Source organism: Microcaecilia unicolor, chromosome 3 (assembly GCF_901765095.1).
Source record: "Microcaecilia unicolor chromosome 3, aMicUni1.1, whole genome shotgun sequence".
Classification (NCBI taxonomy): Eukaryota; Metazoa; Chordata; class Amphibia; order Gymnophiona; family Siphonopidae; genus Microcaecilia; species Microcaecilia unicolor.
In genome coordinates this window covers 147,725,553-147,740,804 of record NC_044033.1, presented here as the reverse complement: position 1 = coordinate 147,740,804, position 15,252 = coordinate 147,725,553, and the positions used below count along the sequence as shown (strand labels likewise).

Below are 15,252 nucleotides of genomic sequence, written 5' to 3'. Positions count from 1 at the left end.
TAATGTTGGTCTGTGAACAACTGAGCTGACAGTATTATTGAATCTGAGTCCACAATACCTAAGCTTGAACATCTAATAGAAGTTCTCCCTATCTGAAGGTTGCTTATCACTAAGGGGTCATTTTACTAAGGTGCTCCGAAAAATGGCCTGCGCTGTTGTAGGCACATGTATTGAATGTGCGCAGGTCCATTTTTCAGTGTTCCTGCAAAAAAGGGCTTTTCTTGGACGAAAATGGATGTGCGGCAAAATAAAAATTGGCACATGTCCATTTTGGGCCTAAGACCTCATCACCACCAACAACTGACTTAGCGGTAAGGTCTCATGCGTTAACCGGGCGGTAATTGTCAGCATGCATGCACTGCCGATTACTGCCTGGTTAGCGACATGCGGTAGAAAATAATAAATATTTTCTGCAACGCATATCCGACACGCGTAAAAGATGAAATTACCGCCTGAGGCACGCGGTAGCCAGGCAGCAGTTCCAAACTCACGCGCATCAGACGCGCATAGGTGCATACGCACCTTAGTAAAAGGGCCCCTAAGTCTGGGGTGTGAGTTCATTAACTAACTGTAGAATATTCACTTTTGTTAAGTTTTCAAAAAGAGCCTATGATAAGTAAGATAACCACCTACCTCCCTCAAAGACTTTAAATAGATCCAGATTAAATCATTGTAATTTTACAGCTCCTTGAACAAGGTCTCATCCTCAATTATATGGTAACAAGTCAGATCTTTGGATCATGTAAATATGAACTTGTAAAATAATTTGAAGTACACATCATTTTGAAAGAATTATGTGGATAAACATGAGAGTTTATGTAGTGTAAATAAATTTTCAGAAAGCTTTTGGCAAAGTCTCTCATGACAGACTCCTGAATAAATAAACCAAAGAATAGGAGACAATGCTCTCGATTGGGAACTGGTTAAGACAGAAAATGATTTATGTGAAACCCAGTATTGAAGTTAAATATTAACATGGTTTGACTGAAACAAATACTGAAATGTGTTCATACCTCTCTGTGTTCATCTCTCTCATCTACAAGTCTTTTTAAATGGAATATTGTATTTCTCAAAAGTGACTCAAGATCCTCTGATGACAAATCTGCAGCATCCAATAATTGCAGGTCGAACACATTTTCCTGATTATGAGTTACCTTTGGAAAACAGAATGATCAACATTAAGTACATAATTAAATTTTGACAAAAAAATTTGACAATACTAAATGTTGACAACAAAATAGGAATAAATATAGAAACACTGCAACTACTTACTACAAAAAAGAATACTATGCCTCATTTTATATGAAATTTTATTAGCATGCTTAAAGCAGCAGTACATAGTACTCACTACAAAGATGAAATCTGCAAACCTGATATGCAAACTGATATATATTTAGTGGTCAAAAATAAACATGTAATATCTATGGATTTTTAGTGGCATTATCCAGCTAGTGTCAATAAAATCCTAAGTGCCACAGAACTATTCAGATAATGCCAGGGTAGAGATAGGTGGAGCAACAGATACCAGGGATTCACAGCTACTATCCATATAGCTAACCAGTTTAATTTAGGCCTGCAAAAAAGCAATCCTAATTTAAAATGCTTAGTTATACATGTGAAGGCTACTCTATAACTGGGCACCTATATTTACCTGCCCCTTGCACACATGAATGCACAGAATTCTAGTACTTAAGTACACACTTACTTGCAGAAGTTCCAGCAGGGTATGTAAATACTATTCTAGAACAACAGTCATAAGTGGAATAGTACATAAATGCAAGGCAGGCGATCCCAAATAATAAACAAACAACAACTCCAAAGGGGAGGTGGGCGGTTTGTGAGAACAATCAGCCTGCTGTCCTCAGAGAATACTTGCTACAGGTATGTATCTTTGCTTTCTCCGAGAACAAGCAGGCTGCTTGTTCTCACATGTGGGGTATCCCTAGCAACCAGGCTCACTCAAAATAATGAACACTGGTCAACTGGGCCTCATAACGGCAAGGACATAACATAGATTGACCTGAAACCATAAACAACTAACTGAGAGTGCAGCCTGGAACAGAACAAAAATGGGCCTAGGGGGGTGGAGTTGCATTCTAAACCCCCGAACAGATTCTGTAGCACCGACTGCCCAAACTGAATGTCACATCGGGTATCCTGCTGGAAGCAGTAGTGAGATGTGAACGTGTGGACTGATGACCACATTGCAGCCTTGCAAATCTCCTCAATGGAGGCTGACTTTAAGTGAGCTACTGACGCAGCCATGGCTCTAACATTGTGAGCCATGACATGGCCCTCCAGAGTCAGCCCAGTTTGGGCGTAAGTGAAGGATATGCAATCTGCTAGCCAATTTGAGATTGTGCGTTTTCCGATGGCGACTCCCCTCCTGTTGGGATTGAAAGAAACAAACAACTGGGTGGACTGTCTAAAGGGCTTTGTCCTCTCCACGTAAAAGGCCAATGCTCTCTTGCAGTCCAAGGTGTGCAAACTGCTTTCGCCAGGGTGGGTATGAGGACGGGGAAAGAATGCTGGCAAGACAATTGACTGGTTCAGATGGAAATCTGACACCACCTTTGGCAGGAACTTAGGGTGCGTGCGGACTACTCTGTTGTGATGGAACTTGATATAAGGTGCATGCACTACCAAGGCCTGAAGCTCAGACTCTACGAGCTGAAGTAACAGACACCAAGAAAATGACCTTCCAGTTCAAGTACTTCAGATGGCAGGAATTCAGTGGCTCAAAAGGAGCTTTCATTAGCTGGGTGAGAACAACGTTGAAATCCCATGACACTGGTGGAGGTTTGACAGGGGGCTTTGATAAAAGCAAACCTCTCATGAAGCGAACAACTAAAGGCTGTCCAGAGATAGGCTTACCCTCTACACAGCGATGATAAGCACTAATCGCACTAAGGTGAACTACTACTACTACTACTTAACATTTCTAGAGCGCTACTAGGGTTACGTAGCGCTGTACAATTTAACAAAGAGAGACAGTCCCTGCTCAAAGAGCTTACAATCTAATAGACAAGTGAACGGTCGGTCCGATCGGGGCAGTCAAATTGGGGCAGTCTGGATTCACTGAACTCTTACGGAGTTGGTCTTGAGACCAGACTCTGACAAATGTAGAAGGTATTCAAGCAAGGTCAATGAAGGACAAGAAAGAGGATCTAGGGCCTTGCTGTCACACCAGATGGCAAACCTCCTCCATTTGAAAAACTAACACTTCTTCGTGGAATCTTTTATAGAAGCAAGCAAGACTCGGGAGACGCCCTCCAAAAAACCCAAAGAGGTGAATTCTAAGCTCTCAACATCCAGGCTGTGAGAGCCAGAGACTGGAGGTCGGGATGTAGAAGCGACCCCTCGTTCTGAGTGATGAGGGTTGGAAAACAGTCCAATCTCCGCGGTTCTTCGGAGGACAACTCCAGAAGAAGAAGGAACCAGATCTGATGCGGACAGAAAGGGTGCAATCAGGATCATGGTTCCGCAGTCTTGCTTGAGTTTCAGCAAAGTCTTCCCTACTAGAGCTATGGGAGGATACGCATACAGAAGGCCTACAACCAGGCTCCCTCAGTGTGGAGCCCATCTACATGAGCTCCCCACCTCAGGAGAGATGAATCCGTCGTCAGCACTTTTCGTGGCTGAGGAACTTGGAATGGTCGTCCCATGGTCAAATTGGATCGAATCGTCCACCACTGAAGAGAATTTCGAAAGCCGGTGGACAGTTGGATTACATCCTCTAGATCCCCCGCAGCTTGAAACCACTAGGACGCTAGGGTCCATTGAGCTGATCTCATATGTAGATGTGCCAAAGGCGTGACATGAACTGTGGAAGCCATATACCCCAGAAGTCTCAACATCTGCCGAGCCGTGACCTGGTGAGAAGCTCGAACCATGGACACCAGGGACAGAAGGTTGTCTGGCCTTGTCTCGAGAAGATAAGTTCGCGCTGTCTGAGTGTTCAACAAGGCTCCAATGAATTCCAAAGTTTGGACTGGGGTGAGATGGGACTTGGGATAATTTATGATGAACCCCAGTAGCTCTAGCACCCAAATAGTCATTCGCATGGACTCCAGAGCACCCTCCTTCGAGGTGCTCTTCACCAGCCAATCGTCGAGATAAGGAAACACATGCACTCCCAGTCTGCGTAGCGACGCTACGACTACAGCTAGGCATTTGGTAAACACTCTGTGCGCAGACACCAGGCTAAAAGAAAGAACACGGTACTGAAAGTGCTGTGTTCACAGCCGAAATCGAAGATGCTTCCTGTGAGCTGGAAGTACCGAGATGTGTGTGTAAGGATCCTTTAAGTCCAGAGAGCATAGCCAATCGTTTTCCTGAATCATGGGAAAAAGGGTGCCTAGGGAAACCATCCTGAACTTTTCTCGGACAAGAAATTTATTCATGGCCCTTAGGCCTAGGATGGGACTCATCCCCCCTGTTTTCCTTTGCAAAAGGAAGTACCTGGAATAGAATCCCAGCCCTTCTTCCCCTGGTGGAACGGGTTCGACCACTTGGGCCTTCAGAAGGGCGGAGAGTTCCTCTGCAAAGTACTTGTTTGTGCTGGGAACTTTAAGAATGAGCTCCCAGAGGCCAATTTGGAGGTTTGGATTCTAGATTGAGGGTGTATCCTGACCGGATTATTTGAAGAACCTATCGGTTGGAGGTTATGAGAGGCCACCTTTGGTGAAAAAATATCAACCTCCCTCCAACCAGCAAGTCGTCTGGAATGGACACTTTTACTGAAGCTATGCTGAACTGGAGCCAGTCAAAAGCCCATCCCCTGCTTTTGCTGGGAAGCTGCAGAGGCCTTAGGCGCAAGCTGTTGACGAGAACGAGCGCAATGGGACGGAGCCTGGACAGGCTGCCGAGAAGCAGGAGTGTACCTACGCCTAGCATAGGAATAGGTAACGCTCCTCTTCCCTCCAAAATACCTCCAAGATGAGGAGGTAGTAGCAGAAGACGCCCGGCGGGACAGAGAATCCATAGCATCATTGTTCTTCTTGAGCTGGTCAACCAGATCCTCTACTTTCTCACCAAAAAGGTTATCCCCCCCCCCCCCCCCGGGCAAGGAACATCCGCCATCCGCTGCTGGACCGAATGATCCAGGTCAGAGACATGCAGCCCTGAGAGTCTGCGCATCACTATACCTTGGGCAGCGATCCTGGATGCTACATCAAAAGTGTCGAATGCACCCCTGGCCAGGAATTTTCGACACACCTTCTGCTGCCTGACCACCTGGCGAAAAGGCTCGGCCTGCTCCAGGGGGAGTGCATCAACCAAGCTAGACAGTTGCCTCACCGAGTTCTGCAAGTGGATGCTCGTGAAGAGCTGGTATGTCTGGATTTTGGCAACGAGCATAGCGGCCTGATATATCTTCCTCCCAAAAGAGTCCAAGGTTCTAGATTCTCTGCCTGGGGGCGCCAAGGCATAGTCCCTAGTACTTTTGGCTCTTTTGAGAGCGGAGTCCACCACCATGAGGTAGCTGAGACCTCATCAATCCAGGCTCCCCGTGGATCCAATATTAGGATTCAGTCTTTTTCGGGATCATGGGATTAGACAGAGGGAACAACCAGTTTCACATAAGGACTTCCTTCAGTATATTATGCAACGGAGCCATTGCAGCTTCTCTAAGCGGAGAAGGATAATCCAGGACCTCAAGCATCTCAGCCCTGGGCTCATCCTCAACATCCATCGGGAAGGGAATAGCTGCACTCATTTCCCGGACAAAGGAGGTGAAGGATAGACTCTCTGGTAGAGAAAGTCTCCTTTCTAGTGGAGGGGAAGGTTCAGAAGGAATCCCATAGGACTCGTCAGAAGAAAAGTACCTGGGATCCTCCTCTTCCTCCCATGAACACTCATCTTCAGTATCGGACAAGACATCCCTCAGAGCAGTACGAAACTGTACCTGCCTCGACGCCAAGGAACGACGTCCTCGATGGTGGTGCTGAGAAGTCGACGCCCGCCTGGACTCCGGTGAAGCTTCCTCCACAAATGTCAAAGGGGAGTCGACCTGGGTGGCAGCCAACACCAATACCGCAGGCAGCACCGAGGTCAGGGACTTCACCACAATCAAAGGGCCAGATGCCGCTGCAACAGATGGTATGGAAGGCGCAAGCACCCCTGACACCGAAGCAGACTGGTGCAGCAAGCCTTCCAGAAGCTCTGGAAGCAGGGCCCTGATGCACTCATCGAGAGCCACCGTTGGACAAGGCTGCGGGGTTGGTAATGGAGCCGGTGGCAGAATCTGTCGCGGCTCGGTAGCAGGTACCGGGCTGCTACACTGATGCATCAGCACCTCCTGAATAGAGGGAGAGCGATCTTCTTGGCGGCGAGGCTTCTCGGGTGCCAAATCCCTCAACTCCCCGGAGCTCCCGGCACCGTATCTCGAAGAAGAGCGATGACGGTGCTTCTTCAATTTTGCTCGACGCCCGTCATCAAGACTCCTCGGTACCGAAGAAGACGTGAAATCCTCACGTCTCCTCGGGGCCGGGTCCGACGAGTTGGTCGTTCCGCAGCCATTACCTTCGCTCCCGACGTCGATGCGTCCCTCGATGTCTATGTCAACGCCGCCGACCTCAGTACCGATGTCGAAGGACCGGACCGAACCCCAAAAAACTTCTCTCGTTGGGCTTCTCGAGACGCTTGGGTCCGTTTCTTCATGCGAAGACACAGACTGCAAGTGGCTGGGCTTTGGTTGGGCCCAAGGCACTGGATACACCAAGCGTGGGTATCGGTACCCGAGATGGTCCGGTTGCACCGAGTACAATGTTTGAAGCCGCTGGGTGTCTTCGATGACATGGAAGGAAAAACGGCTTCGGTGAAATTAAATGACGCCAAAAAAGTAAAGGTAACAAAAGGGGAAAAACCCGACCGCGCAGCCTAAGGCTGGCCGCGTCAAAAATAAAGAAAACTTAGAAAGTGTCAAAAAACTAAGAGAAAAATACCGGGGTTTTTTTTTTAAAGAGAAAAACGAATAACGAAATAAGAAAAGAAAAAAATATAAAAGAGTCGTCAAGACTCTCTTTTCTGGGCCAGCGAAGCGAACAGGGGAAAACCTCACTGTGGAGAAGAAAGAACTGAGCGGGAATGCTCACGCGATGGGCGGGAAGTCGTCCACGCATGTGCAGTGCGCGCGGTTCACACGCTAGAAGGTTCTGGCAAAACGTTTTAAATTTTGCTGTAGAAAAATTTGCCGTTTCCTAGGCCACCGTGGACGCCGACATGTGAGAACAAGCAGCATGCTTTTTCCTTGGAGAATGGGATATAGAATATGCTAGTATTCTATAACAGAAGCTTGGTACCTACATGGTACGGCAGAAAAAGTAACTCCCTACAGTTTTTTTGCTGTTTTCTCAGCAACCTCTTGGAATTTATTTGTTGTTACTATCTACATTTATGTGCCGAGTGGAATGAGATTATCTTTAAACATGGCAAAGTTGCAGACTTAAAAAAACAATGACAAACAAAAGGGGTAACAAGCTTACTGTTAACGATGTCACAGTGACGTAGACTTTTGTAAACAATAATCTGAATTTGAATGATTTGTATTTGATAATGATAATTTATAGATCATTTCTTTAAAAGCATTTTGGATCGGAACGGAAATCATGGGCAAGGTGTCGGTAGTGGACAAAATGAGCCTTACGTCAGTGTCAGGCAAAATGGTAGAGACTATAATAAAGAACAAAATTACAGAGCACATTCGAAAGAATGGATTCATGAGACAAAGCTAACACGGATTTAGTGAAGGGAAATCTTGCCTCACCAATCTATTACATTTCTTTGAATGGGTGAACAAACATGTGGATAAAAGTAAGCCGGTCGATATTGTGTATCTGGATTTTCAGAAGGCGTTTGACAAAGTACCTCATAAAAGACTCAAGAGGAAACTGGAGAGTCATAGGATAGGAGGTAGTGTCCTATTGTGGATTAAAAACTGGTTAAAAGAAAGAAAACGGAGAGTAGGGTTAAATGGTCAGTATTCTGAACCCCCAGGGGTCTGTGCTGGGACCGCTGCTTTTTAACATATTTATAAATGGGAGTAACAAATTCAATTTTAGTCTGTTGAAAATGTTACCTCAGTACAGCTTCCTTATCTTGTAGAAAAACAAACAAAACAAGTAATGTTGCTCTTGTTTTCATTTCTTCATTAGATTGCTCTAAAAAAGATGAAATACTTATAGCTTCTACCGAAGTTTCTAGTTGAATTTGATCTTCTCACTTCTTTTGTTTATCCTGAGCAATAGGTAAATAATATTTTTGAAGAGGTGAGAGAGATTGTTCAATATATTTTTCTTTTAAAAATCTATGAAACATTTCTCTCGGTGATATAAATTTTGTATAAGGAAAATGTAACAGTCTGAGATTCAAATTCCTCATTTTATTCTCAATATTTTCAATTTTATGATGTATAAGTAGTCTATCTCCTGAGAACACAGCTTGATTTTCTTTAAATTTATTTAAATCCGTTTCCAGTTTAGTTTGTTTAGTCAATAAAGTCTCCATAGATTCCTTATTGTCTCTTACTTGCTTGGAATTATTTAGAGAAACAGATACAAAGAAGAACATACCTTATGTAAGGTTTCCAGGGTTATCTAAATCACTTCCAGTGATTTTTCTGCCGGTCTTACCAATGGCTTGATCGCTGAGGCACATAATGTAACTTCTTTTTGCATATAATCCGCCAAGGAAGCTGTCATCTTTGCCTTGTCGTTCGCCATACTAGAAGACCTCTGGTTTCCTTCCACTAAAATCCCTGCAGTTGCTCCCTCAATCAAGGTTCGCCTCACCTTCTAGGTTTCACCAGCTAACTTCCTCGGTACCGATGCCTCGTCTGGCTGCGGGAGTGGAGGAGTAGAAGGCTCTGTCGGGCTAAACGACAAGTCGCTCTCTAGTCTGGAGCTCTTCCTCGCTCCAGAAGCAGAAGTGCTCGATACCGGGGTTGAAACCAAGAAGGCTGATATCGGTGTCTGCCGAGATACTGGGGCATCTAGCTTAGGGAGGGGAGGTCCCCCAGGCTTCCCCTTCCTCTTCGGCATGCTCTTCCCAATAAGCAGCAAATAATTCTGAAGAAAATTATACCTAAAAACAAGAGCGTCCTCACAGCCTTCCTATTACACCACCATCTGGGATCCTCTTTTTGGGTGGAAAAATTTCGATTTTTCCTGATATTTCAAAATGGACCCAGCAAAGGAGAAAGAAATTTCTACAGATGAAACAAGAAGCAATACAGATTAATGCCCGTTTTCAGTTACGATTTCCTTGTAAATGTACATTGTTGTTTAAAGATAAGAAATATGTACTCTACGATTCTCTTCAATTGCGGGGTTATTTGGATCTTCAGGGTGATAAAGGGGAAAAGCCAAACGTTTTAGAAGGACATTAGAATAAAGGGGTAGACTTACTATGACTTTTCTTATGAACCTAATTACCTATATTATCAACTTCCTTTGGATATGTATAAGATCTAGGATCCTCTATTATGTGGACTAATATCCTGGTATACCTAGTTTAGAAGTTTTTTTTTCCTTTAAGCTTTATCATTCATACTGTACGTTAAAAATATTTACCAGGTATTTGTTTTCCTCAAAGATTATTAATATCTTTGAAAAATATGAAATTATAAATAAATAAAATAATAAATGGGATTAACTAGTGGGGTAATTAAATTTGCTGATGACACAAAGTTATTCAAAGTTGTTAAATCGCAAGAGGATTGTGAAAAATTACAAGAGGATCTTAAGAGACTGAGCGTCTAAATGGCAGATGCAAATGTGAGCAAATGCAAAGTGATGCATGTGGGAAAGAGGAACCCGAATTATAGCTACGTCATGCAAGGTTCCACGTTAGGAGTCACCGACCAAGAAAGGGATCTAGTTGTCGTCGTTGATGATACACTGAAACCTTCTGCTCAGTGTGCTGCGGCAGCTAAGAAAGCAAATAGAATGTTAGGTATTATTAGGAACGGAATGGAAAACAAAAATGAGGACATTATAACGACTGTAACACTCCATGGTGTGACCGCACCTTGAATATTGTGTTCAATTCTGGTCGCCGCATCTCAAAAAAAGATTAGTGGAATTAGAAAAGGTGCAGAGAAGGCAGGGCGACGAAAATGATAAAAGGGATGGGACTACTTTCCTATGAGGAAAGGCTAAAGTGGTTGGGGCTCTTCAGCTTGGAGAAAAGACGGCTGAGGGGAGATATGATAGAGGCCTATAAAATAATGAGTGGAGTGGAATGGGTAGACATGAAGCATCTATTTACGCTTTCCATAAATATTAGAACTAGGGGGCATGCGATAAAGCTACAAAGTAGTAAATTTAAAATGAACCGGAGAAAATTGTTCTTTACTCAACGTGTAATTCAACTCTGGAATTCGTTGCCAGAAAATGTGGTAACGGCAGTTAGCTTAGTAGAGTTTAAAAAAGGTTTGGATGGCTTCCTAAAGGAAAAGTCCATAGACCAAATTGGACTTGGGGAAAATCCACTATTTCTGAGATAAGCAGCATAAAATGTTTTGTACATTTTTGGGGATCTTGCCAGGTATTTGTGACCTGGATTGGCCACTGTTGGAAACAGGATGCTGGGCTTGATGGACCTTTATACCAGAACTCTTTTGACACTTGCAAAATAAGCACGGAGAAACAGCCAAGTCCAGTTTATGGCCAACATATTCCATCTAATCAATCTAGGGTTGGAAAAACTGAAGAGCAGGAGTGGCAAATCCCAGTTGTTCCTGCCCTGTTGAGAGCCTGGTATCAAAATGGCATCTATGACCCCTGGTGGCGGTCTTGTGGTACTGTATATATATTACTGGGGATAAATATTTAAACTAGAAGAACAGATCCCAAAACTATATCACAAAAAACGTTCTTCCTTTAAAATATTTAATTTCTTTTATTACAATACATATATCACATAAAACCACTTATATTGTGTAAGTTCCGGAACTTGCCCAGTCACACCCTTCACTTCACCACCCATTCACATAAACCTTGTGTGGGCACATTTCTATATATCCACAATCTGTGTACATGCTCCCCAATTGTTGTTTCCTCAATTTCAAATCTTCCACTTGTGTCTTAGATATTGTCCTTAAAGGTTCAAATTATAGTCCTTATAAATCATAAAAATCTTCTAAATCGCATCAAGCAGGAGCACCGTGTTCACAACAAAGTCTCTCCAGCACTCTTCTTGGAGTAGTGTTAGTTCAGCAGAGTGAATCAGTGCAGTGTGTCAAGGGCTTCCTGGAATTTACATACTGTTTCCAGACTTTAAGCACCTTCTAACTCTTCTAAGTCTTGTGGTACTGCCACTAGGCATCACATGAGATTAGTGGCCGTCACTCTCTCAGAATATAGTCACTTTGGGTGTTCATTGTGACAGTGACTTGTCTTTGTATTCATAGATAAGTCTTGTAGTGAGATCATATTTCTAATATTTATGTATGCCAATGCAGTTGAAACCGATTCTCACCATGGATAATTTGAGAAAATTGGTCCATGCATTTATTACTAGCAGGCTAGACTACTGTACTTCATTATTGAATGGATCTAGTAAAGCTACTTATAATGCCTACAATTGATACAAAATACCGCAGCAAGGCTGTAAACAGGAGCAAAAATAAATCAGATCACATTACACCAATATTTTATGAACTCCACTTGTTGCCTGTTGCGAAAAGGATGGAATTTAAGATGTGTCTGATTTTTAAAGCTTTAAATGTGAGAAAAGTCCTGAATATTTGTCAAAAAATTAACTATGTATTCTCCTTTACACAAGCTGCAGTCTTCTCAGAAAGGACTCTTTAAACTGCTGGGTTTGGATACTATCAGACTGACTTCAACCCGTAGGCGGGTTTTCTGACTGCTTATCGTATCATGATTTTCAGAAACTTCTGAAGACTCTTTTCTTTCAACAATATTATGGTTGATTGTATGATGATGTAGCTGCCATGTTCTTAATATCTTATATAGCATATTTTTATTTTTTTTTCAAAGCCTTAGTATGATTATGATGTATGCTGTATATTCACCTTTGTTGCTGTAAACTGCTCAGACACTTCGGTAAAGAGCAGTACATTAAAAATCAATAAATCCAATCCAAACAGTGGAACAGGTAGCCATTCAGTGCCAAGCATAGTCACAGAACTCACTCATGTGATCACATGAATGTCCTTGTCGTCAAAGAAAAAGACGACAAACCTATCTTTTACACTGTATGGGCTTATTAACTAAGAGTGTCTTTTACTAAAGCTTAGCTCGAGTTATCTGCAGCAGTGCCCATTTTATTCCTATGGGCCCTACTGCAGATAACTCGAGCTAAGCTTTAGTAAAAGACCCCCAAATATCTCACATAACCATTGAGCTATATATTTTAACTTTCACATCTGATACAATATTTTCATCATTATAATAATAATTTATTGTTCTACAATAAAGAAAAAATATAACAATTATATAATATAACAATTACCTCCTGAATGTGAACTGCAACAGACGCCTTTGTGTCAAAATCTAAACCTTGGATTTTTTCTATGAATTCTTCTTTTCTATCACACTGGGAAAAAAAATATATATATATATATTAATATTTTAAAAAATTATGAAAGGTCCTAGCATACATACTTCATTGCTAGTAAACAGCTGATTATTATTAATAACATTATAGCGAATGCTACATACCTGTAGAAGGTATTCTCCGAGGACAGCAGGCTGATTGTTCTCACTGATGGGTGACGTCCACGGCAGCCCCTCCAATCGGAAACTTCACTAGCAAAGTCCTTTGCTAGCCCTCGCGCGCCCGCGCGCACCGCGCATGCGCGGCCGTCTTCCCGCCCGAAACCGGCTCGAGCCGGCCAGTCCAGTATGTAGCAAGACAATACACTTCAAGGGAAGACACAACTCCAAAGGGGAGGCGGGCGGGTTTGTGAGAACAATCAGCCTGCTGTCCTCGGAGAATACCTTCTACAGGTATGTAGCATTCGCTTTCTCCGAGGACAAGCAGGCTGCTTGTTCTCACTGATGGGGTATCCCTAGCCCCCAGGCTCACTCAAAACAACAACATTGGTCAATTGGGCCTCGCAACGGCGAGGACATAACTGAGATTGACCTAAAAAATTTACCAACTAACTGAGAGTGTAGCCTGGAACAGAACAAACAGGGCCCTCGGGGGGTGGAGTTGGATCCTAAAGCCCAAACAGGTTCTGAAGAACTGACTGCCCGAACCGACTGTCGCGTCGGGTATCCTGCTGCAGGCAGTAATGAGATGTGAATGTGTGGACAGATGACCACGTCGCAGCTTTGCAAATTTCTTCAATGGAGGCTGACTTCAAGTGGGCTACCGACGCAGCCATGGCTCTAACATTATGAGCCGTGACATGACCCTCAAGAGCCAGCCCCGCCTGGGCGTAAGTGAAGGAAATGCAATCTGCTAGCCAATTGGATATGGTGCGTTTCCCTACAGCCACTCCCCTCCTATTGGGGTCAAAAGAAACAAACAATTGGGCGGACTGTCTGGTGGGCTGTGTCCGCTCCAGGTAGAAGGCCAATGCTCTCTTGCAGTCCAATGTGTGCAGCTGACGTTCAGCAGGGCAGGAATGAGGACGGGGAAAGAATGTTGGCAAGACAATTGACTGGTTCAGATGGAACTCCGACACGACCTTTGGCAGAAACTTAGGGTGAGTGCGGAGGACTACTCTGTTGTGATGAAATTTGGTGTAAGGGGCCTGGGCTACCAAGGCCTGAAGCTCACTGACTCTACGAGCCGAAGTAACTGCCACCAAGAAAATGACCTTCCAGGTCAAGTACTTCGGATGGCAGGAGTTCAGTGGCTGAAAAGGAGGTTTCATCAGCTGGGTGAGAACGACATTGAGATCCCATGACACTGTAGGAGGCTTGACAGGGGGCTTTGACAAAAGCAAACCTCTCATGAAGCGAACAACTAAAGGCTGTCCTGAGATCGGCTTACCTTCCACTTGGTAATGGTATGCACTGATTGCACTAAGGTGAACCCTTACGGAATTGGTCTTCAGACCAGACTCAGACAAGTGCAGAAGGTATTCAAGCAGGGTCTGTGTAGGACAAGAGCGAGGATCTAGGGCCTTGCTGTCACACCAGACGGCAAACCTCCTCCAATGAAAGAAGTAACTTCTCTTAGTGGAGTCTTTCCTGGAAGCAAGCAAGATGCGGGAGACACCCTCTGGCAGACCCAAAGAGGCAAAGTCTACGCCCTCAACATCCAGGCCGTGAGAGCCAGGGACTGGAGGTTGGGATGCAGAAGAGCCCCGTCGTCCTGCGTGATGAGGGTCGGAAAACACTCCAATCTCCACGGTTCTTCGGAGGATAACTCCAGAAGAAGAGGGAACCAGATCTGACGCGGCCAAAAAGGAGCAATCAGAATCATGGTGCCTCGGTCTTGCTTGAGTTTCAACAAAGTCTTCCCCACCAGAGGTATGGGAGGATAAGCATACAGCAGACCTTCCCCCCAATCCAGGAGGAAGGCATCCGACGCCAGTCTGCCGTGGGCCTGAAGCCTGGAACAGAACTGAGGGACCTTGTGGTTCACTTGAGATGCGAAGAGATCCACCAGGGGGGTGCCCCACGCCTGGAAGATCTGTCGCACCACACGGGAATAGAGCGACCACTCGTGAGGTTGCATAATCCTGCTCAACCTGTCGGCCAGACTGTTGTTTACGCCTGCCAGATATGTGGCTTGGAGCACCATGCCCTGACGGCGAGCCCAGAGCCACATGCTGACGGCTTCCTGACACAGGGGGCGAGATCCGGTGCCCCCCTGCTTGTTGACATAGTACATGGCAACCTGATTGTCTGTCTGAATTTGGATAATTTGGTGGGACAGCCGATCTCTGAAAGCCTTCAGAGCGTTCCAGATCGCTCGCAACTCCAGAAGATTGATCTGTAGATCGCGTTCTTGGAGGGACCAACTTCCTTGGGTGTGAAGCCCATCGACATGAGCTCCCCATCCCAGGAGAGACGCATCCGTGGTCAGCACTTTTTGTGGCTGAGGAATTTGGAAGGGACGTCCCAGAGTCAAATTGGAGCAAATCGTCCACCAAAACAGGGATTCGAGAAAACTCGTGGACAGGTGGATCACGTCCTCTAGACCCCCAGCGGCCTGATACCACTGGGAGGCTAGGGTCCATTGAGCAGATCTCATGTGAAGGCGGGCCATGGGAGTCACATGAACTGTGGAGGCCATGTGGCCCAACAATCTCAACATCTGCCGAGC

The 15,252-nt window shown here is 44.7% G+C and overlaps 1 protein-coding gene across 4 annotated transcripts in view; it reads right to left on the bottom strand.

Moving 5' to 3' along the window:
- CCDC88A (coiled-coil domain containing 88A) overlaps positions 1-15,252 on the bottom strand; it is a 552,486-nt gene that overhangs the window by 365,770 nt on the left and 171,464 nt on the right. For all 4 annotated transcript variants that reach the window (XM_030196448.1, XM_030196447.1, XM_030196444.1 and 1 more), the window contains 2 exons: positions 12,478-12,561; positions 1,014-1,154 (listed from right to left, as the gene is read on the bottom strand). In XM_030196448.1, coding sequence (XP_030052308.1) covers positions 1,014-1,154; positions 12,478-12,561 — 225 coding nt within the window. The remainder of the gene's footprint in view (positions 1-1,013; positions 1,155-12,477; positions 12,562-15,252) is intronic.